The following is a 22,752-nucleotide window of genomic DNA, read 5'->3' as shown; positions in this document are numbered from 1 at the left end:
GAGAAATCTGGCCACGGGTATTTTTGTGCTCCCGTTTCTCCTGTCTGTTTTCCAGTTAGAAAAAACAGAGTGAACTATGATACAGATAATGTTCAGCCTTGCAACAGTTTTGAACATAGGGCTTTCTTTAACCTCAGAAACAGCTACAGTTACCTCACTGTTGGAGAGCTAGGATCCTTTCTTTTCCTTCTTCCAGATATGACACAGGAACTTTTTAAAATGAGCTTAGCAGCCAGAATGTGTGTCTCATTGCCTCTAGACCCAACTAAACCTTTTTTTTTTTTAAATCAAAACGATTTCGCAAGTGATTTTTTCACCTCCCTCTGCTTTTAAATCCGAAGTGGTTGCATTGTTGTGGTTATGACAGTCTAAGGATTAACAAGAGCCTGGGCTCATGAGAAGTTAAGCACTTGTGTTAGCCTATTTTTTTACATTTAGATTCTTCATCTTAAAGCTGTTGTCACATTCCTAACTTATTCTAACCTGAGTTAACACGGTTCAACCAATTCTGCAGAAGGACAGAAGCCTGTGTGTCTCCACCATCTGCGGACTGGAACCATGAAGGCAGGGCCTTATGTTATTCACAGAAATGAACCCTGTAAAATCCCAAACTTCCCTATGCCTGTTAATGGGAGCGCTGCGCAAAGCCTCAGAATTGAATACAGTCCAAGAGCAGAAGGAGCAGAGGAAAGCTCTTTGGTGAGCTGTTTCTTTTCCTAATCCATTACTATTTCTTCTTTATCTTCCTCCTTGGCAAGGTCTCCATCAGCACTCAAGCACATACACACAATCTAAGGGAACAGCAGGACAGTAATTCAAATTTGTATTACAAGTCGCAGGGTACAGTTCCTCCTGATTCTGCCACTAGCATTAAAAAGAGTTAGCCAGATATCCCTGCAAAAATACTGAAGTATTCAAAGACCTAACACAGATACTTCATTGGCATTAATTTTGGTTAGGACCCAGCTTGTTCACACTTCTCTCAGTTACTGTTTCTGTGTGTCCAGCAACTGCAAGATAGTGCTGTACCTATTAATTTCTGGCAGGTCTTTTTGGACTTGCAGCAGAATGAACTCTGTGAAACATCTGTGAGGATGGACTAATACATTAATAAAGTTGGAAGTTTGCTATCTCTGGCATTAGTTATTTATAAAATCAAATGTAAATCGTCAGTAGAATACATAGTATGAGTTGAGCACAGAATTAAATTGCTTTATATTTTAAAACGGCTGCTGAAGACAACCCCTGGATAAACTCACTTGCAATTTCATCCAAGACAGAAAGGGGTACCCTAAACTCACATCAGCGAATCTTCGACGGTGCTTGGCAATACTAGGAGCACCTGGCACACTTAAAGTTTGAGTGAGATAAGTATGCCGGTTGAGAGAAGGGAAGGAAAAGTGGGGGATGGAAAAGACACACACAGAGAGTGAGGAATTGAAAAAAATCAGTCTGTCCTCCAAAACATCCCAATTTCAGTCAGTCTGCCACTGCAGGTTTTGCTATTGCCCTCCTCCACCTTGTAAATTTAAGTTCTGATCTGTGCACAGAGCAGTTTCTAAATTGTTCAGAGACGGCCCAGCTAGAAAAGGCTTTAGATAGGTTACAACACCTTTGTAAAGACCATGGATCCCAAAGAGAATAAAATAAAATAGTTTTGATAAGGCAGGTGACATATATGAATATATACTGCTATGATATACATGGATATCAGTAGGATATTAATTCAGTTGTGCAGAATCACTTTTAGTGCAGAACACTATCAGCGTTTATGTGTGTCAGAAACTTGGGTGAAGATGAGCACGCTTCATTTTTTTTTTTAATTGCTATGGTCCATTTAGTGGCTTTGCTATATTTGTTACACTCTGTTGGAAACTTCAGTTTCAAGTACCAGCATATAATCTCTCTCAGGTTCACTTTATGCTATACCTTGCTTCCAAACTCGTGGCTTGCAAGCACCTGAAAGAGGAGGAGCTGACAACTCTCAGATGCCACACTACCCATTTTAACTTTGTATTTGGACATTTCAGACTTTTTGTGAGGCGCTGGGAAAGCACAGAGCGGTCACCTGGAACAGTCACCTCCAAGGCAAAACAGATCTTCACAACTCCTGCGCAACATGGCATGTCTGCCGTCACTGCATGGGCAGGAGACAGTTCCTTGCCTTAGGCATGAAACTGATTATCCAGTCTTATATCCATGTATTTCTTAGAGTCACGGAATGATTTGGGTCAGAAGGGACCTTTAAAAATCACCTAGTTCCAAACCGCCCTGCCACGGGCAGGGACACCTTCCACCAGACCAGGTTGCTCCAAGCCCCATCCAACCTGGCCTTGAACACTGCCAGGGATGGGGCAGCCACAGCCTCTCTGGGCAACCTGTGCCGGTGCCTCACCACCCTCATTGTAAAACATTTCTTCCTTATGTCCAATCTAAACCTGCCCTCTTCCAGTTTAAAACCATTGCCTCTTGTCCTGTCACTATGGGTCCTGGTAAGAAGTCTGTCCCCATCCTTCTTATAAGCCCCCCTTATATATTCAAAGACTGCTGTAAGGTTTCTCCAGGCTGAACAACCCCGACTCTCTCAGCCTGTCTTCATAGCTGACGTGTTCCAGCCCCCTGATGGTTTTCGTGTCCCCCCCTCCAGACCCGCTCCAACAGGTCCACGTCTGTCCCGTGCTGAGGACCCCAGAGCTGGACGCAGGACCGCAGGTGGGCTCTCACCCGATGGGAGCAGAGGGGCAGAATCCCCTCCCTCGACCTGCTGCCCACGCTGCTTGGGATGCAGCCCAGGGCACGGTCGGCTTTCGGGGCTGCGAGTGCATGTTGCCGGCTCGTGCCCGGCTTTTCATCCCCCGGTACCCCCAAGTCCTTCTCGGCAGGGCTGCTCTCCATCCCTTCATCCCCCAGCCGGTATTTGTGATACTGGGGGTTGCCCCGACCCAGGGGCAGGACCCTGCATATTATATATATGTGTGTGCTACAGAAGAGAACCACATTATACAAGAACAAACTCAAACAAAATAGTAAACTGAACTAACAGGGATCCAAAACCTTAATGATTACAGCTAGTTGTCATAAAACTGCTGAGTTCCAGCTCACTGCCATGGGCAGCAGGGAAGGAAGGAACCGAGCAGCAGCGAGCCCACAGCACTCTTACACTTTCCTGTTGGGACACATCACAGCATTCAAGGTACGAGGACAGCTCAGAAAAAGCTTCTCATCCCAGTCTCAGGTATGGATAAAGCACATCAGCCCTACAATGGTTTCACATGGACACTGTACTATTCAGTAAATATACTCACAGCCAGATTTGTAATACTCTTTCTACCAGTGCATTTGTGTTAGGTCCCGCTGATGGCACTGGCTTAGCATACAGTGCAAAATTTTCAGCAAAGCATCACGGATACTGAAATGACAGTGATTAAATCCCAGAGAAATCCACTAACTGCAAACAAAGGAGGCAACAGCTTATCAGAAACATCATAACAGATCATAACCAGAAACCCCAGGAACTGTATGATTATTGTCTACAAGGTTCACTTAAGAAATGTATTTCATTAAAAAGCACAAAGCAACTTGCAAATTTCAAACTCAATGTAGACTCAAAAGGAAGGAGTACTTGCATGATTTGCACATCACTAGCACTGACATTTAAGTCACATTCTGTTGATAAAATACCATTTCAAAGAGAAACCATCTCGTTCTCTCGCAGCCCTGTTGGTCTTGCGATGGTAACAGGATAAAAATAGCAGCATATACTTCTCTTAAGGCCATAAGCAGATGTGTCTGTATTTAAATGCAGGCATGGAAAATACAAAGAATTTGAAAACCATCATTTCGATATTGTTAAATTTGTGCATGCACATGAATGTACGTAAGAAATATTTTAGGCAGTGGTCCTTCGTATTCATTTCTGCTTCTTTCAAGCTGTGGAAAGTAACATTCTGTAGAAGAGCTTTTGTGAAAAATATACTGAAAATGATTTGCACTTGACTTGAAATGTAAATAAAACCCCTAGGATTTTAAAGTTCCTTCACTCTATGTGCAACTTAAGTATAATTTGTTGGCCTCTGATACTGACAGTCTCCTTTTCTCTATCCAGAAAATTCAACGGGAAAAAAAGTGAGTTGAAGTAGTCTAGATGACTGAAATGCAAAGAATTTTACATTACATCTCTCTCTGGAGAAAAAAAAAAAAAAGTAACTTACTATTCTTTTTCATTTTATGGCGTTCATTTTACGGCGTTCATCTGAATTCAACTACCAAGCCATTTTAAAAACATCCCAGACTCCAGCATTGGCAGGTGGCTGCACAATATCCTCTCTTTTGGAAAATATTTCAGGATTGCATCTGAGTACTAACTGATGGTTGCAGTGCTTCAGCATTTTGTATGAATATCTGAGGTATTTAGAGAAAGAAAGATTCTCCCATAAAATGTAATGCTGTGATTAATTCCTAAAGCTGGGATCTTTTCCACCCACAGAGCCTTTGAGGAGCACAAGGAGACACCTCTGTTTGCTTTCCCCGTGGTGTAGCTGGCCCTGTGGCACTCCAGGAGTTCAGCTCCCGATGGAATTTTGCTGTGTCTTCAGGAATTAAATCACCCAGTGATCACAGGGAACCCCAGTTTGAGAAGCACTGGAGCCCTACAGACAGAAACTCCCTCAAAAAAAGAACCAGAAACAGAGGATGGATGGTTTGTCATCTATGAACTCATTTGAACTTGGCGACACCCCAAGTAACAAGTGCTATTTGGACGGACACATATGTACTCTGTCACCCTTCAGGCCATCATTTTAGCACCTTCCTGCAATTCCATGAATTTCAGAAATATTTTAATACCCCAGGAAATCAATACGTCACCAACAGAGCTTGCCACCTGGTGATTCTAATCTTGGATTTTGCACAAGGATAACTTTTAGTACTCAGTGATATCATAGAATTTTTGGAGCTCCTTGGCAGCAGGGTAACTGTTGGACGATACTAGTCTACCGATCTCTCACAAATTGCAAATATCATCAGTAGTATGTGAACAAAGTTGCTTAAAAATAGAAGACGTGCTGTGGTGCTGACATTCTACATATTGTGTAAATTTGAGCTCGTCAGCCTGGTAGATGCCAAAGCAGTTTTGCAGAACCCAGAACACTGGCAGCACTTGGCATGACTATAGCATCTGGCATGGTGGCTAGGAAGAGATCCATCAGGTTCAAGTGAGCTCTGCTCTGCAACAAAGAAAAAGAAGATTTGCATCCAAACTCTGACACCGATGTAGAAATGGCCTTTTTTATACCAGCTAGCGATCCCTTCCCTGACAGGGTCAAGCATGACGGTAAACGAAAAGAACAGAAGGTTAGTATGTCTAGTAACACAGGGTAAGTGATGATAGTTAGAACTGCACTCTCTGAAAGAGATTTTCACCCATTATAGTGTGACTTTCATCCTACAGACGGAAAAGAAGATGAAAAGGAGGAATTGGTGCTGCCCTGGGAATAGGAAGGATGTCCCTAAGTACTAAACAAGTCCCTCACTGATATCTGGAAAGCACCTTAGCAGCAGAGACATCTTTGTAATTGTTGTAGCCCTGGTAACAGTAAGGTAAAAAGACCTCCAGCACCGTACGACACCAAAGACTTTGGTTTCAAGAGAAGGAAGCTGTGCCACTGACATTTAGGTTTACTGGAAATACAAGTACCCAGAACTGGTGCTGAGCGCTGGCACTGAATGAGGCTTTTTTCAGCCTGAAGAAGCTGGCTACGACTGAAGCCTGAATATGTTCCAGGGCGACTATTTTTAGCCTCACCCCTTTCAGCAGATAAAAAGGAAATGGATGCTTTTTGGCTAATTACCACAAAGGCAAACTGGATATATTCTTAAATGCAACACCTCTGATAGCAAGGTAGAAGGAGCAGTGTAATCAGCAGAAGAGGAATACTGTTTCATGAACTCCCTGTTAAAGAAACAGGACAATGAGAACTCTCCAGTTACAACTACTGATTTCCCTCCCCAGGGTATAAGGAAAAATCCATGCAATATTTGCCATAAACTCTTCTTAAATATGCATCCCTAAGTAGCTCTCTTCTTTCTGAAAATGACCTTCATGCTAGGGTCCTCTCAACAACGCGCCTTTCTAAAAGGCACAGAACACATTCAGTACACTTGCTATTAAAAAATGCGAGAGCATCCCAGCAGCATTTTATCACACGATTTCAATCCCAGAGCAATGCAGGGGTGTCCGGACACAGTCTTGGGCAACCAGCTCTAGGTGGTTTGGACCAGATGACCTCCAGAGGTCCCTTCCCACCAGAACCATCCTGTGATTCTGTGCCTGTCACCTGGAAATGATGATACTTAAAAGACAGAAAGAAGGCAAATTTCCTGCCATGCTGTAACAAAGCCATTTTAAGGTAAAACAAAAGGAGAATGGTAAGTCAGCCAGCAAGGAAGCCTACTTTTTTTGATCCTCTGCCTCCAGGCATTTGCAAAAGGAAGGAAACCGAGATCCAATGATCAGATCAACAGTCTCTCACAAAATGTAAGAGAGTATCGGTTTCCATAACTAGTATGATTCATATGCTGGAAAGTATATTGCAAAAACATAGGAATGTTTCATGCCTCTTTTTTTAAATCTTTTTTTTTTTCCCCTACCCCGCCCCCCCAAATTAGTCCATATACACCTGGCTACTAGAAGCTGAAGACAACAACGAGCTTAAAAGGATGCGGCAACCTTCTGCATCCAGCTGCAGGTTTAAGAGAAACATGATAAAATACCTGCTGCATTACAAACAGTAGGTTATTCCTTATTTATTAGCATTATTATAATGGCTGGAAGCAGTGCCAAAATTAGGACCTTTTCGTATCACTGAACAAAAAAGCATGGGAATATAAAAGACCTATTAAAATCCAGTCTCAGAACAGCACTTGTAAGAACGGTAAAAGACAATAGACAAAATAGAAAGGACAAGAGACAGAGAAAAGAGCCACAGATCACAAAGAAATACATAGCAAATCAACAAAAGCAACTCTCCCGACCTCTGAAATGGGGAATAACCACTCCTCCGTGCTGTTGAACTCATCTCATTTTAACCTTATTTTTCTTACTTGCTCTTCTCCATTACTCTATTCAAAAAATGTGAAAAATGGACCAAAAATGGACAAAGAAACTTAAGTACTAGTGTGCCTGCTACTTTGCAGTCCAATTGTTCCAAGTAGAATGGTATTTGCTTGATTTGTAAAAACTGGTGGGTGTCCAGGAACATAAGGCAAACATAAAATACACCTCTCAGCAGTACACCTTAACCCTTACGAACATGATTATTAGATAATTTCCTACAAATTGCACATTATTCTCCAGGAAAAACTGGCATTGGAAATATTTTAGCACATGGTAAAAAATGTGGGGTTTGTAGTTAACGATGAGTTACTCAAAACATCCTACGGAACATCTTTTTGTATTATGCTGAATCTTACTTCAAGACAAAGGAATTGATCTTCGATACTTGAAAAATCAAGATTGCACTGACTGACAGGCAGATGCAATCTCAGCTTTGTGTAAAAAAGGCCTCCCCCTTCAAATAAACTGAACAGCATTTGTGCAGCATATCAGCTTTTGTGGAAAATGCACGGATGTATTCATACATATTTATTTTGAAAGGCAACTCATAGCCAGCTAAGCATATCTACAAGAATATATATGAAGTGGCATGCTGGTCAAATTATTCATTTTCTTTTGCTGGTAGGGGGTATTTGGGGAAAAAAAATGAGCATAATGCTCATTTTCAGCAATATACTGAGCTGTCAGTCAATACTCTCACAGTATTTTAGAGAAGATGAGAACTCATCTGCACTAACTAAATTTCACTTGCTTGGCCTAGACTACCCAGTGTCAGGACTTCTAGTGGCCTTTGTAATATGGCTGTAAAGAAATGTGACTTTTCAAATGTGGAAGTTCATTAACTAGTCGAGAACGTTTTGCAACCCATTTCTCCTAAAGCCTATCATGCATGTTTCTTCCAGCAGCTTTTTCTAAGGACGTTCATCACGCTCTCTGTAGAAAACTCTTAAAAGAAAAAGCAAGAATATATACAAAATTCTTGCAGCCTTGTTACAAGCTGCCATGTTGGCAACTAACATTTTCACTAATGATACTTCAAGATGTGTTTTTAAGTTACTTAAGAGAATTATAGGGATTACCAGCCTTACCGGAGTGTTAATTGTCAGCTCTTCTAGGCTTTCTGTAATCCTGGGACTCCTTTTTTGTTTTAATTTTGTGTACAGTTTGGGAGAGTTCAGTAACTTACCTTATGTATAATTGAATCAGAGCCATTTTGAAAGGCAACCAGCATTTCACTGGTACATTTGAGAATGAAACAAGGACAATTTGGCAGAGAGATGGGGTGCATGCCAGTCCCCCATTTTCCCTCTTTCATGCATAGCAAAAGCCCCTTGGGAGTATCAAAATCTTATTCTCATCTCCTCGCAAGTCAGCTGGAGCCTGAGGGGACCCCGAATGTTTGGGGGACTCCTCTCTCCTCTCCACAACAGTTGACATGCCACCGTCTTCCTTCGTCTGACAGGCTTGATGGGGCAAGAGGGGAAGCATCAACCAGAAAGAGTAGCGTAGGGACAGTATTTTCTGTGACCACCACACAGTAAAAACATCCGCAGTTGGGAACAGTCCGCCTACTTTTTTCACCCACAGTCCAAATATTTTTAAGTGGGACTGTGAGATCCACTCCCACAAGACAGAAATTAGGACAGGTGCTTGGAAACCCCATATTATTGCCTCAACAGCATCACCAGCAGTAACTGCAAATGTATAACTAATCATTAAGGTGTTACAAAGAACAAATACATTGTTAGTAAAAAATTTCTAGGAAATTCAACAGCATGAAGCTTTACTAGTGCAGGATAGCAGGTGTTTCACGGTATTTGTTCGCCTTCTAGAACTTGAAGTTCAGGAAAATGGGAAAAAAACCCCAAACCTACCAACAACAAAACTTCCAAAATGGAAAATACCAAGTGAAGGTTGCACAGGCTTTGTTTTACCTTTCTGACCAGTTATCCCTAGACACACATTTGTACTCAAAGTATTCAAAGTGTTGTGAACATCAGCCATCTACACCCTTCCTGTAATCAAATCAAAAGCTGCTCCTTGGGAAAAAACCTTCCCGTCTGCTACATGTGATAATGCTTTCACCAAACTCTGTGCTTTCCTTGCCCACCCTTAAACCCACACGTCACACGTATCTCCCACCTAACTGCTGGCAGCCCCATCACAAGACCATCACTTTGTCCTCTCACTGAAACTACCATGGAAATCAGATGCCACGTCACACCACAAACCCATCAGCCGACTTCCCTGACCCAGATACAGACGGTAAAATAGATGGGATCTATAGCTGCGTTTAATACCAGGGAGGTATTTAATCCCTTTTGGTCACTGCCAGCTCTCGGAAATCAAATGATTGCAGCTATTGGAGTGTGCAGCTTAACTTCATTTTCTAGATCTTCAAAGTTTGAAGCAACTGCATTTATCTTTTATTTCCTTCCCAACTCAACTTACTATTGTAGCACTTAAAGCCTACACAACAGACTTGCTGTTTTATCAATATTATCAATTCCACCTCATGTAAAGCACAATAGTAAATAGAAAAATGAATAAAAATGGTTCAATATAAACACAGTTCTGTAACTTACGTGGTTTATCTTCAATGCTGTCACTTTTTTAAAGCACAAATACAGACTGCAGCATGTCGAGGGTGGGAGAGAGTAAAGGGAGTGAAGAGAAAAGTTAGATCCTACTACTCAAATACCAGAGATGGTATTTGGACATAAACCAACTTTTTCTGAGGCTGTGACTGCTAGATCTGCTAAATCTCATGCTGATTCCCACAAGATTTTTTTTTTTTTAAAACTTTTTGGTAAGAGGCAAAAAATCTTTAACAACATGGAAAGTTAGAAACTAGGCATATACAGTCTGACAATTTTTCTACAGGAAAGAAAAAACAACAGTACCATCAGTTTTCAGCTGCCAGTTCTTCCAAACACAAAACCTGCCTTTGTGTTTGTATCTTTATTGCTCCTATAGGAGTTGAACACAACAAAATCAAAGACCAGGAGGGGTTCCATGCATGCGTGCGTGACAGAAAGTAGAATGCTGAAAAATTCAACGTTTGGGTAGCATGTCATTAAAGCTATCAGTTTTGTTTTGGTCTCCTGCTGTGGCCTTACCAGAAGCAGCTTAGCTGATCAACTAATAGAAAACTGCGTACAAAATGCAAAAAAAGCACTTGGATCAGGCAACCTGTGATTAAAACAATTATGAAGCAAATACATCCCACAGACTATATTTGTATATATTTAAAATTGCCAGATTGAAATGAGTCCTTTTCTAGTAACATCACATTTGCTTCATACTCCATTTCACACAGATAGAAAAATCATGATAGCAATCACAGAACACAGTCTGAAATGAAGCACTTCACGTACATGAGCAAACTTATGGTACGGATTTGCCAACAGCTAGAACATCGTCTCAGAATTGAGCACAATAAGGAAATACTGGAGCAGTTTAGATGACAGAGGAGGTTAATAAAACATAAGATACGGCAAATGTAGTATATGATACACAGAAAATAGATCAGGAATTGGGGAAAAAACATCACTTTGCCTTTTCTGCATTTCTTTTGATGATTTGAAAACTAGTCACGGATGATTCTCATCCTGAAATCTCCTGGTTTGGATTTCTCTATTTACAGCAAACTCACAATATAAAAGCATGATTTAATTAAAACCCACATGCTTGAAATTTATAAATAAGTATTTAATATAATACACAATTCAATTCCAAATCTGATTTATTACTAGAGTACATCATCAAGTTAATTATCTGTATGATATATGAAGCACATGGTAAATTCTACATGTAGCAGATTAAATTTTCAAAAGTCACTAAATGACTCTGTTAAATGTATGTCTTGTGGCTTCCATGCCACTTCTGACATTTTCAGCCATTACCTTTCCTACCAAGCAAGCCAGTCTAGGTCTCGTACGTCTCCCTGAACTCTCTCCTATTTGGGGCATTTTAAATATCTTTTCAGAGGTGCTCTTCGTCTAGTATGGCACAGTATTAAGTGGAATTACATTTAGATGATCCACACAGAAACCCATACTCAAGAAGCGTGTCCTGACCAATGTAAACCTTCAAGTCCTCAGGAAATTCAGCTTTAATCACACTTGAATATAGCCACACATTCGTATGTTCAGGTATGAAGAGGCACAATGTGTGCTCTAGTAAGAGCTTTGCACATGATGGAACGCAAAAGTCTACATCGTCCCACCAGACAATACCAGAGGGAGGTACAAGCCCCACGCCAGCCTTCATTCCCTCCCTACAGTAAATCCACCCCGAAAGCAAGAACAGTTCCAATCCTGTATAAATCCTACATAAGACCATGATAATACTGAAGTCATCCATCCCTAGTAAGACAATAATAAAGCATCAGATATCACACATCCATTTGTAATAGAGCACTCCTACCTTTTCAGTTTCATATAATTTTCACTAGCTGCAGGTCTGCATTCAGCTCGTTGCACCACTATTCCTTCCAAGGAAAGTTTATCTAGAATGAAAAAAACAAAAGCAAACCTGGACATTAAAATAAGATTCACCAACACGGTCAACATTTGAATTATTCTTCACTAATTAAGCATTTAGTAAATATCATGTAATTATAAGTTCTGAAATCTCAAATTAAGTTCTAAAAATCTCTATTTAGACACCAAAGAAATAAGCAGGAAAAACACGTTTGCACAGCTGGTATACCCTAGACTTCCTGATTTTGCCATCAGATGTTTTACATATTAAGAACGAATCACAGAGATCAAATTTTAAATAAGAGATGGTAACTGTGTGGTCCCTCTTTCTCTAGATTGCTGCACTCATTATCTAGGAACTGTTTTCTGGAAATATGTATTGAGTACAGTTAGTCACCATGAAAAAAATAATCTACAAAGAGAAGTCAATCATCAAAGTATCCAAAATTAGTGGAAGATAAAATGAGAGCTAATTTATTCCTATCCTCAGAAAAAGAGTAACCTATTTTCATCTTTTTACAATAAAAAAAAAATTGTTCACTAAAGGAACATAATGCAATACAAGTAATTACTACATATGTTAACACTCAGGGAAAAGAAATAAAAACTTGCAGTTAGTAACCTAGGAGATCACATACTAAGTTTTAGTTAATATTGCTCTCTGTACATTCACCTCTGTAACACAGTCACTTTGTAATCCACCGTGAACACCTTTTGGCCTAAAGCAACGATGAGCAGTGCAATAGCACCAGCCTACTCCATCAGGGTGGAAAAGTCTAAAAATTAAAAGCAACTTCATGTAGAAAGGAAGAGAGAAGTGATGGTGGGCAAACACCTGCGTGTGTGGGGGGGTGTGTGGTAATTCATCCACCTCTTTGGGGCGTAGCCAGCGCAATATCTGTAAAACAAACACCTCTGGAACAGCCTCGCGTAACAAGAAAGGATGAGCTCTAATGGCTTGATTAGCTCTCGCTATTTAAAACGTCCTTCCAACAGAGAGCCTCATCTTACTATTGGTGTAGGGTACTACACTGTCACCGTCACCTTCAGCTGCCAGTGTCACAAAAGGTAACAGAAACGCTTAGAAGTACTGATGCAAGTAATGCAAGGCACTCTGAGACATCTCTAATTTTTCTGCTGTCTTATAGACTGAAATATTATTACACCTGGAAATCTACGTCTGCTCTCCCTGAATATGGCAGAGAGTGATTACTCTGACACCATGTATTTTAAAATGCTTTAATCTAAAATTTCTTGGTTTGATTTAAACTTAGTCCTTGAAAGGAGTAAGAATGCCATACTTTTTCAGGTAGTTTTGAATGAAACAAAGAAAATTTGTATTAAAACACTTCTGGTTTTACAGATTCCTAAGGTTTATGGTCAGGAGAGACAACCTGGCAAATTTGCCTGACCTCCTGTGTATCACAGACAGGTAAATTTTATCCTCTTTCTTCTATACAGAACCCAGTAGCTTATTTGTGGCTGAAGTGGTACTAATATTGCTGCTTAATTTCTGATATGAATTTGCCTTCAGCTTCTAGCAGTTGGTTCTTCTTATGACTTTCTATATGGTGCTAAAGAGCCTTTTAGTACCTGGTGTGTTCTCCCTTTGAAAGTACTTCCACACTGCAATCAAGTCACTTCTCAATCATCTTTTCAATAAATGAAGTAATTCAAGCTCATGCATTATCTCACCACAGGGCATTTACACCACACTTAAATCAGTTTTGGGTCTCTTATCTGTACCTCGTTTTAAGAATACAGAGAACAGAAAAAAGACCTAATACTACTGTACTGGTCTTACCAAAACAAGATACGGAGGTAAATAACAGACAGGAGCTGGAATTTCTCTCACCTCTCTTCAGCCATCTCAAGGTTATTCAACAGACTCTGAATTCAGCTGAGAGAGGGAGGAGGGGAGACTTTCAGAAGAAAATTGGTCCCATCTCTTTTAGGATTCAATGATCTGCCCTGTGCTTGTGGGTTTTTTGTGGTTTTGGTTTTCAGGATTTTTTTGGGGGGGGGGGGGGGTGTCTGTATCTCATGACTGTGCTTCATGTTTAGATGGCTAAAACTGGGTTAAGATCAGTTTGTCTCTAAAAACCAAGCTCTGGGGGTTAATGGGGCTGACTGTCTATTATATCACTAATAGATCTATTTTGAGTCTTTTCTAAGCCTCACATTTTACTTATGTGCTCTGCATTCCCTGTTCCTAGGTTTATAATTGCCTTTGGCTTGGTTAAAATGCATTGCCTTTAAACACATTCTGTGAATTAAGTGATTCCAGTCACACCATGACAGTCCTGTCCAGCATTTGTGTCAATCATGACACATTTTATAAGCAGTGATTCTCACTTACTACTGTCCCTCTTGCTAATCCTGGAGGAAGCCCTTCAAACTACAGCCCGAGTGGCTTCCTACTGATAATTACTTTCTGATAACTGTCAGCCAGTTTTTAATCTCGTTCTGTGCTTGCAATTTTTTTTAGACATAAATCAGAATGTCGCAAGATTCGAAATTACGTGCAACACAAAATGCTAAGCAGGCTGCAAACATGCTGTTACTTTAAACTCACAATCTCCAAAATAAACAAAATTAGGTTTGTTTGACCAGAAAACCTTTACATAAAGCCATGTTTGCTAGCATTCATTACATTTCTGATCTTTTCTACCTCTTGAACTCCATGACAATTTTCCCACTAGTTTCTATGGTACAGGTTCAAGGCTAACTAGCCTACAGTTGTCTGAGCCATCCAGCCCAGCTGTCTGAACACTGACATGCTGCTATTGACCTCTCTGCGCCTTGCACACTTTTCAAATTATTCTTAAGTTTTCAGAATCAGTGAATCTGATAGCTCCCCCCCCTTCCCCCCCCAGCTAACCTGCCAATTAAACGTGCTTATCCTTAGTAATATCTCATCTTTGATGTCCTGGCTAATACCCTCTTTTAATTACCACTGATCCGGATTTGGCTTTTGTGCTGGTTTGGGCTGGGACAGAGTTAATTTTCTTCATAGTAGCTGGTATGGGGCTATGTTTTGGATTTGTGCTGGAAACAGCGTTGATAACACAGGGATGTTTTTGTTCATGCTGAGCAGTGCCTGCACAGAGCCAAGGGCTTTGCTGCTTCTCACCCCGTCCCACCAGCGAGCAGCCTGGGGGGGCACGAGGATTTGGGAGGGGACACAGCCGGGACAGCTGACCCCAACTGACCCAAGGGATATTCCAGACCATGGGACGTCATGCTCAGCACTAAAAGCTGGGGGAAGGAGGAGGAAGGGGGGGGACGTTCGGAGTGATGGCGTTTGTCTTCCCAAGTCACCGTTCTGCATGACGGAGCCCTGCTTCCCTGGAGATGGCTGAACACCTGCCTGCCCATGGGAAGCAGTGAATGAATTCCTTGTTTGGCTTTGCTTGCGTGCACGGCTTTTGCTTTACTTATTAAACTGTCTTTATCTCAACCCACAAGTTTTCTCACTTTCACTCTTCCAATTCTCTCCCCCATCCCAATGCAAGGGGAGCGAGCGAGCAGCTGTGTGGGGCTGAGCTGCTGGCTGGGGTTAAACCACGACAGTCCTTTTTGGTGCCCAACGTGGGGCTCGAAGGGTTCAGGATAACGACAGATTTGATTGGAATGTGCTAGATCAAATTTATAGCTTTTATTGCTGTTTAGCTATTAATTGACAGGCTTCTGTGCTTACCATGGGGCTTGCTTGCCTCACTGTATATTAGAATCTAGTGCTCGTTAGCGGCTGCTTTTTGTTTTCGCTGCCTGCTCTACTGCTGTGCTGCTTATCATCTTACTCTGCTGTGCCTGGGAACATTCTGATAACAGCAATGGCTGTGTGCCTGGGCTGGCAGATGGCCAGGGCATCGCTGCTGCTTCTGCGCTGCTGTACTGGACAGGCTGGAACTCCAGTTTGAACTCGAGTCGAAGGGACCGTGGCCGTGGATAAGCCCCTGCCCGAGCAGGTACATCTCAAAGCGTCTCCGGCCGTGGTTATGTCTGTGCCACAGCAGGTATAGCTCCGAAGGGACTGTGGTCCAAGGAGAAGTCCACGCTGGAGAAGGTACACCTCGAAGCATCTGGGGCTGTGGGTCAGCCCATGCTGGAGAAGGTAGACCTCGAAGCATCAGTGGCTGCAGGTCAGTCCATGCTGGAGAAGGTACATCTCGAAGCATCAGTGGCTGTGGGTCAGCCCACGGTGGAGAAGGTACATCTCGAAGCATCAGTGGCTGTGGGTCAGCCCACGCTGGAGAAGGTATACCTCGAAGCATCTGGGGCTGTGGGTCAGTCCACGCTGGAGAAGGTACACCTCGAAGCATCTGTGGCTGTGCATGAGGTCACGCCGGAGCACCTCAAAGCGTGTGGCCGTGGATAAGCCCGTGACAGAGCAGGTACACCCCTGGAGGGACTGCAGTTTGGGGTTAGTCCAAGCCAGAGCAGGGGCAACGGGGGGAGTTCATGGCAATGTTAAACCTGACGATCTGGTCCAAAGGGACCAGGGGTGGAGATTGTAACGGAAATACCTTTAAATTGTTGTAACCCATGATTTGAGTTGCATGTTACAGGAATTACTACAGCAGAAACCACCTGAACTAATGGAAGAAAAGCCTCACAAGAAGCAGTGCAAGCGCAGCAGCGAGCTGACCCGAGCTGGCTTTGGTGCCCAGTAACTCCAGGCAACACACCACCTCTCCCGTCCTCAGTGACCACCATAATAGATGGACTAAACGAACTCAGTGGACGCTTTGTGGACATTTTCAAGACATTTGACAGGGGTGGTCCATAGACTAAGGGAATGATATCTGTGTATTTTATCAAAGGACAGGAAGGGTGATGGTGGTTAATGAGGCTGTATCGGATAATGTGGTACCTGAGCATGACATAAGTGGTATGGAATAAGGGGTGGAGAATGCACTGGTTTGGGCTGGGATAGTTATTTTTCTTCATAGTAGTTAGTATGGTGCTATGTTTTGGATTTGTGACCAAACCAGTGTTGATAACACAGGGATATTTTAATTACTGCTGAGCAGTGCTTACCCAGAGCCAAGGCCTTTGCTGCTTCTCCCCCCACCCCACCAGCGAGCAGCCTGGGGGGGCACAAGGAGTTGGAGGGGACACAGCTGGGACAGCTGACCCCAACTGACCCAAGGGAGATCCCACACCATAGGACGTCATGCTCAGCACTAAAAGCTAGGGGAAGAAGGAGGAAGGGGGGGGACATTCAGAGTGATGGCATTTGTCTTCCCAAGTCACCGTTCTGCATGACGGAGCCCTGCTTTGCTGGCGACGGCTGTACACCTGCCTGCCCATGGGAATTAGCGAATGAATTCCTTGTTTTGATTTGCTTGCATGCACAGCTTTTGCTTCACTTATTAAACTGTCTTTCTCTCAGCTGACAAGCTTTCTCACTTTTACCCTTCTGATTCTCTCCCCTGTCCCACCGCAGGGGGAGTGATTGAGCGGCTGCGTGGTGCTTGGTTGCTGGCTGGGATTAAACCACAACAGCTTTTAATGTTCCAGTTGCTTCACAGTACAAGGCTGTCCGCAGTCTCCAAGAACACCACCTTGACCTAAGCTAGTCTGCTGGCAAAGCTCATCCACTGTCCAAAAGCCAAGGCTTAAGTCCCACTTCCCCTGGACCCTCTTGGGGATTTTAACACATCCAGAGAGCCTCGCAGAATAAATCTGCAAAGATGCACGCAAACCTCCGGCTGCAAGACTGTAGCAGGGGAACACATTTTTTACTCCCTTTGCAGCCTAATTAGCTCTCATTCACCAAACTCAAGTTGAGAGACTTGGGTCTGTCTTCACTTATTGCAGGACCAGAGCTGTAATGAAAAGACATCCAAAGTGCTACATGCCTGCCTTGGTATTTCCATAGTCACATCAGCCTAGAAGCCAAAGGATGAATAAGGCATGAAAGTGGCAAATCTCTGTTAAAAATACCTACTCAAAATAAAGCAGACAATAAAAGGTAAATGAATAGGTCTGGAAGACTAGCTAAGACCAATAATTAGAAGGGAAAACAGACATTTTCCCAAGTGTCTTACGCTCTCCGTTGCCCTATGTGGGGTGGCAGATACAAGTACACTGTGAGTGCAGCTCTGGACAGGCTGGTCTACATAACCCATAGCTTCATCATTAGCTGCCAAATGCATGCTCACCCCAACCTCCCCGCCTGAATGCTCCGGTGCCAATTCATAATGGAATCTCAACTGTTGACTTTTTCAGTGAGATGATAGGGAATTATGCTGGGGAGATGCCGATTCCAGCTTCAAATCCTGCTGACAATCACCAGCAAATGAACAGAATGTGGTTAAAACGCTTAAACAGGCACTGGGGAAATTTACTGGAATTGTGCAGATGATGGTCTGATAGGGGCTGGTTTGGGGTTTTTTTTTTGGGGGGGGGGGGGAGGGCGGAGACAGAGAGATGGACTAGCTTGGAGAATTTAATGTGTTAGTTTTCTAGTCTGACTGCACCCGGCTCCAATTTCCAGCCTCTGGGTCTTGTTAGAGCATTGACTGCTAAGTTGAAGAGCCTGCTATGAAAGCATTTCTGCCCATCCAAGCACTTATGTACTCTCCACCTTTATCAAGCCTAATAAAAATAAACCATGTTTTCTTGAATCTTCCATTACGCCTATTTTTCAGCTTCTTAATCGTTCTTATTGACCTGAGAAAGTTGAGTTCATGAACGTCTCTCCTGAGACATTGTCTCTCACAGCCAGACTGGACAGCATGTGGGACAGGATCTGGAGTTTACCAGCTCCTGCTCTTTATGAGCGGTGCCAGGGAAGGAGGAGATGAAGAGCTACCTCAAGACGTACGATTCCCGAGCAGCAGAAAAAAGTGGAAGAAAGTGCAGCAAGGACAGACGACGGGCACGTGTGCCTTCAGCTCCTCAGCAGGTAGCAGCTGGGCTGTTGCTTCCCAGCATCCAAGCTGGAAGTCCCAGTATTTCCCGCTGCCCACTTATACCTCTGTGCAGCTTCCCAGGCTATTGCATGTGACAGCCGGACAAGGAGCAGCCCCCTCCTACACTAGACCTCGGCTCTGCCGCTCTCCCAGACCAGAGGCATTCTGTGGCACCTCTCTTCCATGCAAAGGGCAGCCTCAAAGCTAGCGCCCTTCTCGGACCACCCTTCCCTGGTAGCTACGCAGCTAGAGAATAGGATTGCCCCATCTTCACTTGGCATTCCCTTATTAGGCATCCAAAGAGACACACTACATTTTTCTACTGACCACCGCACAGGACTACGACCTCATGTTCAGTTGTCAATGACGCATTACACATAGGAGTAACCTTCCTGCAAACATATGTACAACAAACCCCACCTACAGTGTATTCCTGGGCATATAAACTTCATATTGGTCATATTAAAATGTTATCCTAACCAACTATCCAAATGGTTCTGCATCAGCAATGTATCTCCTTATTGATTACATTCACAGTCTGTATCATCTCCAAACTTCATCAGTAACTATCTCCTCCTTGATCACTGACTAAAAATAAATAGGACCAAGAACCAAAACACAGCAACATTTTAGTGATAATTCTCTGCTTCCCGTTTGCCAGTTTGAAGCCGGCAGATAATTTTTGTATAGTTAAATGAAACGGAAACTAATACAGTACATAGTACGAACACTAATTCAAAATAACAAATGAGACATACTCCAAGATTTAACAGAAGAAAGCATCACCTGCTTTGCTGAACAAATTGTAACCAAAAAAGAGAAAAGACTTTGGCACAATCCATTTTCCCTCCACCCACATTGATTAGTATTATATTACTCTCCCTTAATTTTTAACTGATTGACTTCCAAGTCAGATGTATTGTTTTTCGTACAGTCCCTTTTCGTTTTTAAATACCTGGGCCATCCAATTCACCTTTCAAATACGGGCACATCATTTGCTTTTTCAGTCTTGTAGAAATGCAGTGCTCAAAAAGTATTAAAAATATCAACAGCAACTGTTGTTAGAGTTTCTCAGACAGCTCTTTTAAAACTCTTGAATGCAAATTGTTCAGACTTGCTGATTTGAAAATCTTCAATTTTAATGAGTGTGTAGAGCTTGTCTTCAATAGCTGTTAATCAACATCCTGGAGTTGTTACTGGAATGAGAATGTCTCTGCTATCAACACTGTGAGATAGTAGCTATTGAGTGGTTTAATTGTCCAACAACCTGGCCAATTTTCTGTGTTATGACATTAAATGACTAGCAAATTGCCTCGATAACCCAAACAGATTTCATTAGCATGGCCTCCTAATACACTTAAAAAATTCTCTACCTCTTAAAGCTGGTATTTCTCCTCATAGCCTTTTGTACTGTAATAAATAAAAGTAGCTGTTTTCTGTAACCCAGGTCATTTTCACCAACAGCAGACTCTCAGTGAAGCTGATGCTGTTTGGACACATGAGTAAGCTGAACCATTGGTAAAGCACCAACTTCCCTGCGGTGTGCTCTAGTCCCAAATCGTCAGCTCCATGGCGTGCTCAAGCTTCCAAGACCAGGAGGTTCAGGAGAAGGATGGAAGCTGAGGAGGAGTGAGGTTATCTTCCAAAAGGAAACATGTAGGACAGAACGAGGGGCAGATGCCTAGCCCCCTCCTCCTTGGATTTGTGTTCCTGTGTAGCTGACAGGCACCAGCACTGCATTTTCACTGTCTCCAGGATGGCTCGTCTGACCAAGAAGAAACTGAAAAGCTGTGGATTGCCCTCCTGGCGCAGCCCAAAGGGAGAGTAACTTGGAAATGGAGTAGTACTACTACAGCCACTCTTACGTGTGTGCAAGAGTGCTCAGTATATTTTCTGACTTAATCTGGAACCAAGCCAATATCCTTTCAATTGCTGGATTCCAGCGCCACTCCTTACTTGAATGGCCAATCCCAGCATACAGGCAACACTAAGAATTTGTGAAGCAGCAGTCACTTCAGGACTGCTAGCTACCAACATCTGCAAGCAGGATACTTCAGCTGGATGGGGCAGAAACAGACAGTTCGCTCACGGCATGGGAGAGCACACGGTAGCAAGTTGCTCTGTCTCAATCCAAGTGGGAAGCAAGAAGATCCGGGATGCACGGGGCACATCTCAGCTATCACACGCCTGGTGCACAACACAAAGATGCTCAGAGCACCAGAACGGTCAAAGTCTCTGATCTGATTGCAAGAAATACTTGCACACCTTTACCAAAATTAACTTTCGGGTGATCTTTCAGTACGTGGACAAAAGGACAGAAAAACAGAAATCCAGTTCCTCTAGGCATAGCTCCACCTTCAGAAAACAGCGAGCTATATAAAACCACCCCACTAAAACTACATGAGCTGCAATACCATATGTATCACCAAGTGCACAGGAAGAACGAGGGCTCTTTGGAAAAGTTGTCTCGTAGTACGGCACAGAAAGTGGAAAATTTTCACAAAGATGTGCCAGGCTTTAATTTTGTGTTACAGATGACTGTCAGCTGCAGCGAAGTAAAGTTACATGCGTTTGTGGTGATGAAAATTTTACAGCAGCTCTACATTTTTCAAGTCTCAAAAGTTTAAATGTAAATATTCATGATCTCCACAGAGTATATTTTCCACATCAAATCGATTTTGAATATTTTATCATACAAACCACTAAAATGACTTTGCACGATATTTCAAAGAATACTTACTTGTTCACAAAAGTGGAAAATTTCAACTGCAAGTGTTAGAACATTGAGAAGACGATGAGCATGAAAAACTAGGTGAGCAGATACTGTTCTGTAACTGCTGTCTCTTAAAATGTAGACAGCTTAGCTGGCCATGAAAAATTTCATCTCTTTTACAAATCCCAGCTCTCCTTGGAAATCCCTACTTACTTGTGCCAGGACATTCCTAGTGCAGCTTCAAAGTATTCCAAGGTCACTGTGTAAGATGAAAGCACCACAAAAATCATTCTCTTAGGGTTTAACAGCCACTAAGATGGTTCAACACTGTAGCTAAGCACGACCTAAGTACATTAACTGGATTTTCCATCACTTGAAGAGAAACTAAATTTGAATGGATGTTTCCTGTAATGGCAAAAAAAAAAAAAATCATATTTGAAAGTAATTGGCTCTTTCATTTTCTCAACTATTCACTCAATAATTGTGAAAGGAGTTAATTTTGAAAAAAGTCCAAATGTTTAAAAATTAGAAACTGATTGAAATCGCTTTGACTGAAGTTATGCTAAACATATCAATGGCATCAAAGAGTTAAAATGAAAACCATGACTAAATCCTGATAAATCAAATCTAATGAATAATATCTGCTTAATATATCACATACAGCAGCAGAAAAATTTAGCATATCAGTGCTAGGGTTACACTGGCAAGGAGAATAGCGAGTAAAAAGGAGTGCATTTATTCCTACTAGATTCAGTTATCAATTAATAAAATATTATAGTGATGATGCTACAGTATCAATAAACAGCCTTAGAGACAGTGGGAGCAGTAGGAATAAAATATTTAGAAATAGCACAGAAGAATTGACAGAAGAATAATCTGACTTTTCACTGCTAATCGGGCAAAGCTGGAGACATCTACCTGTAAAATGAAAAACACATCTTGAAAAAGATGGGACCTCCTCTCTGGGTCCAGCCCAAGGTAAGCGTTCGCTCCCGCCGGTGCTGGGGAATGCATGCTGCGGCTCCCTCCGCTCCCCAAGGAAACACACACAGAGATAGATGCGTGGCGAGCTTTCCCTTTCCTGCTCCAAGCTGCAAATGTTTAAAGGGGAAACCTTTTTCTAAGAGCCTCCAAGCACAGATTCATGGAGAGAAGACAGCCATTTGATTCAAGCGTGCTCTGCCGATGTTTCCCCCCCCTTGCCATACTCAAGTGTTGCTAAGCTGTAATGTTATGTGATGCTCAAAGCTATCTGTAGGCACACTAACCCTTTGTTCTGCAGGGCAGCTGAGTTGTTTCCATCGAGAAAGAACAAACTGATGCCAGACAGCTTTGGTGACTTGAAAAACATCACCGATATAAATAGTAAATCCCCCCCTCTAAAACAGTTTTTGTCTATGGCACAGAGAAAGGCAAAAAGTGACACCGAATCAGGCTGTAGTTCTTGTGTTGGTGCGGATGCTCCCATCGACCGCAAATGGAAGCTTTCACCACAAACTTAAAGCAGTCAGAGCATCC

General features: G+C 42.4%; 1 protein-coding gene across 2 annotated transcripts in view; it reads right to left on the bottom strand.

Annotated features, from left to right (window-relative positions):
- The window catches only part of GTF2F2 (general transcription factor IIF subunit 2), a 90,426-nt gene that overhangs the window by 35,017 nt on the left and 32,657 nt on the right, over nt 1-22,752 (bottom strand). For both annotated transcript variants that reach the window (XM_069802674.1, XM_069802675.1), the window contains one exon: nt 11,543-11,624. In XM_069802674.1, coding sequence (XP_069658775.1) covers nt 11,543-11,624 — 82 coding nt within the window. The remainder of the gene's footprint in view (nt 1-11,542; nt 11,625-22,752) is intronic.

This window comes from Haliaeetus albicilla, chromosome 15, assembly GCF_947461875.1.
Source record: "Haliaeetus albicilla chromosome 15, bHalAlb1.1, whole genome shotgun sequence".
In the NCBI taxonomy this organism is placed as follows: domain Eukaryota; kingdom Metazoa; phylum Chordata; class Aves; order Accipitriformes; family Accipitridae; genus Haliaeetus; species Haliaeetus albicilla.
The sequence above is the reverse complement of the archived record's forward strand: the minus strand, read 5'-3'. Positions and strand labels throughout refer to the sequence as shown.